The 9112-nt window shown below is 40.1% G+C and overlaps 1 protein-coding gene across 3 annotated transcripts in view; it reads left to right on the top strand.

The window, feature by feature from the left end:
* The window catches only part of pdzd2 (PDZ domain containing 2), a 108211-nt gene that overhangs the window by 15310 nt on the left and 83789 nt on the right, over positions 1-9112 (top strand). For all 3 annotated transcript variants that reach the window (XM_050049932.1, XM_050049930.1, XM_050049931.1), the window contains one exon: positions 6672-7017. In XM_050049932.1, the coding sequence (XP_049905889.1) occupies positions 6898-7017 (120 nt within the window). In that variant the 5' untranslated portion in view covers positions 6672-6897. The remainder of the gene's footprint in view (positions 1-6671; positions 7018-9112) is intronic.

Genomic DNA, 9112 nt, shown 5'->3' with positions numbered 1-9112 from the left:
TTTATAAACCAGTTTACCAGTTTAATTGCAGGAAATGTTTAGTTTTAGTTTAGTTAGTATAGATATTCACTCTGCCTGTTGGAGAGATAGAGAGAAGATTAAAGCGTCAAATTGCAGTAAAAGATGTTGTATAAAAGACAGGCTACAACTTTTTTTTCCTTGTCCCCCCTTGGAATTATTCTCTAAAATTTTACTGTTTATTGTCCCCCCCAACTATGAAATGGGATTTTCGCCCCTGTGCAGCAGCCTTTTTTCTTTTTTTCAGAGGTCTGGATAAAAGTAAGGATAATAAAACTGAGGATAAGTAATGTGACTGATGCCAGTGCTACACTGAGGCATGTAGACGAGGGAAGCACTTCCTCATGACATCACATACTAATCCTTCAGTTTATTATGCTTGTTGTTTCACTATTGGCTGTTTTGGCAAGACCCGCCCTACTCTGCCTCTGATTGGCTACACTGCACTTTTTGTCATGTCTCTTATGTGTCTTGCCCATAGACTGTATACATTTAGTGTATTTGAAAAATAGACACAACAAGGGCCAAGAAAAGAGCTAGAGAGACAGAGAACAGTATTAAGAAGGAAGAGAGGAGCGAGAGAGAGTGACATACTGATGTCACGTGTTATTTGCAGGGAATGTTCATCTTTTTGTCCCAAAAAGGAACGTTTTCATTAAAGTCTGTTATTTGTTTTGTGTATATTACTGTCTTTTATTTATTCTGGTTTTATTGAGTGAAAATATATTTTTGAATTCTGTTTTTGAATTACTGACATAGCCAGATAGCCTACTGAAAGAGGCCAAGACAGAGACATAGGCTACATTAAGGAGGAAGAGGAGAAAGAAAGTGAGAGAGCAATAGGCTGACTAATGATGTCATGCTATTGGAGGACATGTTCAAATGTCACAAAGTCACTTAACATTTTTTGCCTGCCTATTTGTTTGGCAAACAGTTTTTCTTTTCTTATCACTAGGATCACTCGTAATGTTACACTGGAACTGCAATGGAGCTGCAATTGAGTCTTATTATCCCTAGTATAACAGTAAAGCTAAATGCATATGGGAATCATAATGGTCTTACTGGCCCCCATATAGCTTTACACTGTCTGTCCAGCTGACCACTTTAACTTTCAGCAACTTGATGCTAATGTGTGGGCTTACAATCAAAGCCACATTAGCTGCACAGCATGCTAAAGCTACATTCACTATGTTTAAACAGCTGTATTTCTTTAAGTTTGAACACACCATAAGAATGTTGTGATTCATTTTCACCCAGTGCTCATTTTACTGAATAGAGCTTGAACACATCATAATATAACTCAGTGCAACCTCTGTCAGGTGTTAGTTCTGACTGCTAACAGATAACAGCTAGGGTTGACAAGTTCTCTTCCTGCTGATTTCAACACAGATTTGTTGAGCTCAATGTAGCATTATCAGGGAAATGATATGCTGGTCCCCTGAGGCATCAGTAATAAGTTTACTGTGTCCTTTCATTCCAGAGGCATCACAGGGAAGATCTTTGTTCATCCCAAACATGTTTTCTTTTGTCTCCGGGACAATGAGTGACATCAGTTTTGAGCCCTGCTTTTTAGCCTGCACTAAATTAATGTGACCCAACAGAAAAACTTAGGCCACTGCCATCAGTGAATGTCGTTTTATTCACACAGGCCAATGGCAGGCAGTAATGTGAATGTTGACTGGTACAGATGTTTGGCTGATAAATCAGTGCATCCCTGCCCCAAGCCAGTTCATTGTCATTCTCTCCCTGTCCACCAGGCGCCCTCAGACTCTTCCACCTTCCCTTATCTCTCGTGCAGTAAAGTCTCCAGTCCCAGTCACCTTACCTTCCCCACCCACCTGCTCACCTGTGTCCACTTGCCCCCATTAACCCTGCAATATTAAACGAGCACATTTCCACCCCCTGTCTGATCATCAAAGTTTCTGTGTTGCAAGTTGCCATGTTGCTTCATGCCTCTGTTTTACAACCTCTACCTGTACTTGCCTGTAAGCTTAGTTTATCAATAAATCACTGAAATCTTCTGCCTGGATCCAGACCATCTGCATTGTCTGCATTTGGATCCCTCCACTTCCCCCACCTGCATGACAACTGTAGTTTGAACTAAGGATTTGTAACTTTAAGAATAAGAGGGAGCAAAACAAGGAGATAGGGGAGATGGTAAGTTTGAGTGTAGTTCGGAAGAGGACCGGACAGGACCCTCACCATCATGAAATGCGGATAGCCAAATTGACAACTTAGAAATGTTTTCTGCATAGCTGTGGCCAAGCGCATTATGTTTTTTGGATTGGCTGTCCGTCTGTATGTATGTCACTATGTCTTTCTGCGTTCTGGTGAACGCAATATCTGAAGAGTGCCTTGACACAAACATTCACTTGGACTCAACAATGAATTGATAAGATTTTGGTGGTCAAAGGTCACTGTGACCTCACAAAACATGTTTTTGGCCTTAACTCAAGAATTCATGCGCTAATTTTGCCAAAATTTGACATAAATGTCTAATAGGATATATTGATGAAGTGATGAAACCATATATCCAAATGGTCAAAGGTCAGCTTCACTGTGACATCATAATTTTCTGCAAAAACATTTCTCAACAACAGAAAGGGAGACATTTGGTTAAATACTGAATTGTTGACACTAATCTTGGGTGCCCACCTTAAAATGATGCTAATTATATAGATCTTCTATGCTAGGCTGAAGATGTGTGTGAAGCATCCACATTTTAGAAATTGCAGCATCTTTGCAGCGTCATCCATATTTGAAGCATTGTCAACTGTCATGGCTACATATGAGTCTGGAGGGACATAAATGTAAATTTTTACTTGACTGGTTGGCAGAGATATACAACTGTGACTAAGTAATTCTAGCTCTAAGTAGCCCCTTCCACACTGCCTTATCAAAGTGGGAATTTCACACTATTGTGCCACCTCAGTGTTCTGTATAAAAGTTTAAAGTGCGGAATGGGGGGGACAGAGGTGTCTCACCTTGAAGGCGGCATCGGGGATAATAACAGCGTTGAAACAATGTCTGTATAAAAGGGAAAGCTGGAAGGACAAGATCATGGACGATGTGATTGTGATGTTTTGATGACATGTTATGCGTGCGTCCCACTGTGGATGGTTTAGATAGTAGCTTGTAGCAGTTAGCAGCTAGCCTCTGGGTCTGGGAGCTCCTTACTCTCAGAGAAGAGGACAACATCAGCTGCCATATAACAGGGATGGTAAATAATTGTTATTGCCATGTTAATGCCATTGTTATTGTTTAGAACGCATTGCAGATGCGTATGTTACATGTCACACCTGTCACGCTGCTCAGCCAACATTTAAATTTGGGGCCATGTGGGTAGAAAATGGGCTGAAAAATGGGCCCCATATGGGACTGTCCACAGGTCCATAATGGCCACATGCCAACTGCCCACTTCAATGGGTTTACCCAAGTGGGCCCCAGATAAGATTCCCATTTTGGGCCCGTACCCACTTGGTAATCCTAGCATAACCCATGTGGGGCCCACTCAGGTAAACCCACCCATTTGGGCAGTTGGCATAAAGCAATTATGGAACCTGTGAGTAATGCCATATAGGGCCCATTTTTCAGCGCACGTGGGTCACACATACAAATGTTGACTGGCTTCCATGAAGCCGGCAGGACTAAAGGAAGGACTTCGTAGTGGGCTTTTCAGTTCCACTTAAGTCTGCAGTGTTCTGTTTTATGAAGATTTGTTTCTTGTACATATACTATATTGGGCTTACAGATTTGGAGATGTGTAAATGATAACCTATCACATTGGATTTAAATATTTCAGGTACTGGACGTGGTGGAGGTCTAAGCCTTAGGAGTTAGATTGCTAGCGATAGTGGAAGTAGGAGAATAAGTCATACAAAGGAAAATGATTGGTAAGTAAGATAGAAATAAGATCAGCAATAATGCAAAAAAAAGTCAAAGAAAGAGCCAGTACCAGACTATGTGCATAACATATGGCTGTTGGCTGATCTCCCCCTGAATGGGAGGAGCTGCCCTTTAAGAATGCTGCATATTTAGCTAAACCCAGAAAAGCTCCCCCTCATCTCTTGGACTTCCTTCCTTTAGTCATCTATTATATGACTGTTACTGTCTTCTTTGCCTCCTAATATCACAGTGTAAAAGCTCCGTCTCCCCGAGCTCCTACTATACCCTCACCTTCACTACCTTCTTGTAAACTCACACCTCCTATTCCAGTCTGTGGTTCAGTTCAGGCCAGAGCAGGGCAGGCCCTGTTTGCCTTCACTTGGAGTGTACAGGAATAGTAGAGGCAGATGGTACCACAAAGACCAACAGTTTATTTGAAGCCCAAGCTCTGCATAGTCATTAAAGTGTGGTCTCATGGTAGCCTGCGTTTTTGTCTATATCTGCCACAGATGTGGCTGCACTCAGCTCTCTGTCTATAGTTAAGCATGGAGATGAAGGGTCAACCCAGATTCCTCACTTAGGAGCCTTTCATTGTGAATGGGGCCCCTGAAGGACTCTTGCTTGTTTAGTGTGCTTCACACCATTTACAGTGAACTTAACATTACTGTTAGCCAATTACAAAGCATAGCCTTATAAGTTATGGAAGTAAAGCATACATTTATAGATTTCTTTTTTATCAACCAGGCAGTTGTTGGTTTTAATTTATTTCAGTGGGGTGAGACCAGGCACTTTTTAGCTTTGGTGTATTTCAGGATGTTGTACATTGCTATAAATGGATAGACTTAGCGTAAATAAACTAAAATAACAGGCACTTAAAAAGTGTTGTCATGGCTCAACCTCAGATAAAGTGAAAGTTCACACCAGGGACGGTTCTAGACTTATGGGGGCCCTAAGCAGGATTCACTTTGGGGGCCCCTCCTCATTGAAATGTGTTGGAACCTTACATGGCACTGAACCAACTTTTGTAATGTAAATATTGGTTTAAGGAAACATAATGGACAAATAAGCATGTTAAAGTCTAAAGTGGGATCTATCAGCAGCAACACTAGATTTAATGCTCTTAATGGTCCTTTTTAACTGAACTTCAAATGTAATTTATTTAAAGGGATAGTTTGGGTTTTTTGAAGTGGAGTTGTATGGGATACTTATCCATAGTAAGTGTATTGCATACAGTAGATGTGAGTCTGCTCCTCCACAGCTTGGAGAAACAGGCTGGACTCTGACTTGGAAGCTAAGCAATGTACTGCTGTGGAGGGGTCAGCAACAAAACATATTTTAGCCACCTAAAAAAGTCCTTATCAGTTTAAGTGTATGCTACCTTGAGGGTAATTTTCACCACTTTACCTTAACAGCTTCAGTTCCCCATCAATGCTCTCGTCAAAGCCACCAGATTCCATTGACAAAAACTCTATTTTAACATTGCTGATGGTCTACCACCTCCTCAATCAGTTAGTTAGTTTGTGTTATTGTGTGACTTTGGTGAATCTGAAATTACACTTCTATACGCCAAAGTCACACAATAGCAAAAACTAACTAACTGATCGAGGCAGTGGTAGACCAGCAGCTCTTGTGTTCAGCAATGTGAAAATACAGTTTTTGTCAATGGAATCTGGCTTTAAAGAGGGATATAATGGCTTCATTTTCTTGGTGGAAATCACTCGCTGACATTAAGGTGAAACAGTGAAAATATTCTAAATATAATGTACACTTAAACTGGTGACTAAAGCTTAAGTGACTAAAATATGCTTTGTTGCTGACCCCTCCACAGCAGTGGATTGCTTAGCTTCCATGTCATACTTAAGACAGCTTCTCCAAACTGGTGGTGTGCTGACTGACATCTACTCTATGTAATATACTGTCTGTGGATAAGTAGCTACCTCATACAACCAAACTTACAAAAATCTGACCTATTCCTTTAATTTAAATCATAGGCTGTAATGTTGGCAATCTGTTGAACAATAGCTTGGGACTTTTGTTCTTGTCTTGCTTATTAATTTTATTCAACTGATTTTTTTTAAATTACAGAATTCTGGGAGTGCTTGTTCTGGAGGGGGACAATAAATTACTTTCTTAGCCTACCTAAATCATCCATTTTGTCTCTGAGCATGTGGTTTTGGCAATATTTGTTAACAAAAATAGCACAAAATTGTGCTTTTTTTTGTTCTTGTCTCTTGTTCATTAAAAAAATATTTTCCATGGGGCCCCAGGCAACTGCCTATATGGTTTAATGGGCATGGCCAGCTCTGGTTATTGAGGATGGTCAGTATTAACATGTGTTCAGCTAAACCAAGAAAAGTGAAAGCAAGATGTGTTCAGTGGCATTCTATACCAGAGAAAGGTTTTTTTTGTCTTGGGCATCCAGTTTATTGCCTTTGACACAAACTCAGATTTCTGCAAAATGTAAACTCTAAGATATACTGTGTGTAAATACATGTACTGGGAAATTCTGGCAGACTTTCAAGTTGTGAATCATTAGCTAATTGGCCTTTATCTGGTATTTGAATTATTCTTAAAAATCAATTTTTTTTTAAATATGGACTATTCATTAACATTGCACCTGTTATGCTGACCTACTAAATACAAAAAGAGGAGGTATGGGCAGGGTTACAAAAACAAAAAATTGGAAAAATATTTTCATTGATGTTATTAATTTTTATACACCTTTTTATCTCCTACTTCAATGTAAAATGTTCTTGTGTTGTCTTTAGGACATGGCCTGATGCTGCAGACCTATCCAGTCAGTCATCCAGTTTTTTCCACCCTGGCTCATCTGGAAGTCTCTGAGTAGAGTTTGTCCAGTTACTCTGCAGCCCTCCTCTTTCAGAGATGGATTTGGGGCCATCAGCCCGCACTGGTTCCTGTGTCTGCACTAACTGTTGGAAGCATCAGAGCGGCTGTTGGTGAGGGACTCCCCAACAGGCCCAGGATGCCAGGATGCCCATCACTCAGGACAACGCCCTCAGCATCCTCCCACTGCTGGAGACCTGGCATGGGCCTCAGAGCACAAGATCACAGCAAGACCACAACCTAAATCAAGACAACTCTGGATACAAGGTACTTCATCATCTTCACCCCCGTGTTTCTACTTATGTATGGAATATTAAATACAACATAGAGAAGTGCATTGCCGCCATTGTGATGAAAAAAAATCTGCTGTTTGTCATTTTAATGAGGACATTTCCTCAGTGTTTAAAAGATCCCTTTTACATAGCAAGATATTCTTCCAGTTAAGACATATGCTTTCATTATTACTAGATAACTCACTCATTCACTCATCACTCATTTTATTAACAAGAAACATGTTTAAAAATAAACTTTTGTTATAACACAATAATAATATATCTAACTAGTAACTAAGGTGGAGGAAGTACTTAGGGTCAACAGTTCAGAGCAGTGGAGAGTGTGGAAAAGAGGTGAAAAAACGTGTGTAAGCAGGTTGGAACGGATGGAGAAAAGTGTCAGGTGTGAGATGTGTGATAGAAGAGTACCAGCAAGATTAAAAGGAAAGGTGTCCAAGACGGAAGTGAGACCAGCGATGTGGTTTGGTTTAGAGACAGTGGCACTGAGGAAAAGACAGGAGGGAAAGCTGGAGGTAGCAGAGATGAAGATGTTGAGGTTCTCCTTGGGAGTGACAAGGATGGATAGGATCAGGAATGAGTACATCAGAGGGACAGCTCATGTTAGATGTTTTGGAGATAAAGTCAGAGAGGCCAGACTGAGATGGTTTGGACATGTTCAGAGGAGGGATAGTGAATATATCGATAGAAGGATGCTGAGGTTGGAACTGCCAGGCAAGAGGCCTAGAAGAAGACCAAAGAGGAGAATTATGGATGTAGTGGAAGAGGATATGAAGTCAGTTGGTGTGAGAGAAGAGGATGCAGAGGATAGGGTTAGATGGAGGCAGATAATTCGCTGTGGCGACCCCTAAAGGGAACAGCCGAAAGACGAAGAGAAGAAGAAGAGAAGAGAAGCTTGTGTGTCTGTCTGTGTCAGCCCTGTGATAGACTGGTGACCTGTCCAGGATGCCCACACCCTTTTGTCCTAGAGCAAGCTCAACCACACTGCAGCCCCGATGGTACTTCATCCTTCTGAGTCCCAAGCATAAAAAACAAAACAAAAAAGAAAAAACCAGAGTAAACAATATTTTGACCACACATTATAGTTTTTTTTCTGGCTAATGTAGGCTACAGTCTCTCCATCTTCTTGTAAATGCCATATGTAAGTAGGCCTGTCAGGATAATTATGTCATCGACTTATTAACTTCTTAAAAAATTATTGAGGTCATGTCCATATATTATACGATATCCCCCTTGTGTTCAGATGCTTTTGTGTTTACATCAGAATGTCACCAACATTTTAGCCAACAAGATGCCAGAATAAACAGCAGAGTTTTGCCTGTTAAGGAATGACTGTCTATGCTGCCGTGCCAAATGTTTCATATTTGTTTAAGTGCAAATTGTTACCAGAACAAGTTACCAGAAGAGTCAATTTGAAAAAAAAATTCTGTAGTATTTTTTTTAGGTTTCATTTATTGAGGATATTTTGAGTTTTTTTCATATTCCAATCCCCAATGAATTTTTTTGAGAGTGTGTATTTGCGATTTTATAATCAACATATCAGTGGCATAAAATGGTCTTCAGCATTGTTTATCGCAATTATTTCTGGGACAATGTATCATCCACCAAAAGTAGTTTTTAGGACAGGCTTATATGGAAGTTTCCTACTATAACAACAGTTTATCATATTATAATGAGAAAAGTTTGTTTTAATGAGATACATGTTTGTTTGTTTTTTGCTGTTTTTTTAATCAAATTAAGTGATTTGTTCTAACAAAAAAAGAGGTTGTAAAAACTCAATAATTTGGTATCATTACATGAAAAATATGTTGTTATAGCATTAAAAGAGTATTGTTAAACTAAAGTTTTTCATTATAATGAGATAGTGAGCAGAATATTGGGTTAGTGAGCACTTCTCCTTTGCTGAGATAATCCATCCCACCTCACAGGTGTGGCATATCAAGATGCTGATTAGACAGCATGATTATTGCACAGGTGTGCCTTAGGCTGGCCACAATAAAAGGCCACTCTGAAATGTGCAGTTTTGCTTTATTGGGGGGGTCAGAAAACCAGTCAGTATCTGGTGTGACCAC

This window comes from Epinephelus moara, chromosome 8 (genome assembly GCF_006386435.1).
Source record: "Epinephelus moara isolate mb chromosome 8, YSFRI_EMoa_1.0, whole genome shotgun sequence".
NCBI lineage: Eukaryota > Metazoa > Chordata > Actinopteri > Perciformes > Serranidae > Epinephelus > Epinephelus moara.
The sequence above is the reverse complement of the archived record's forward strand: the minus strand, read 5'-3'. Positions and strand labels throughout refer to the sequence as shown.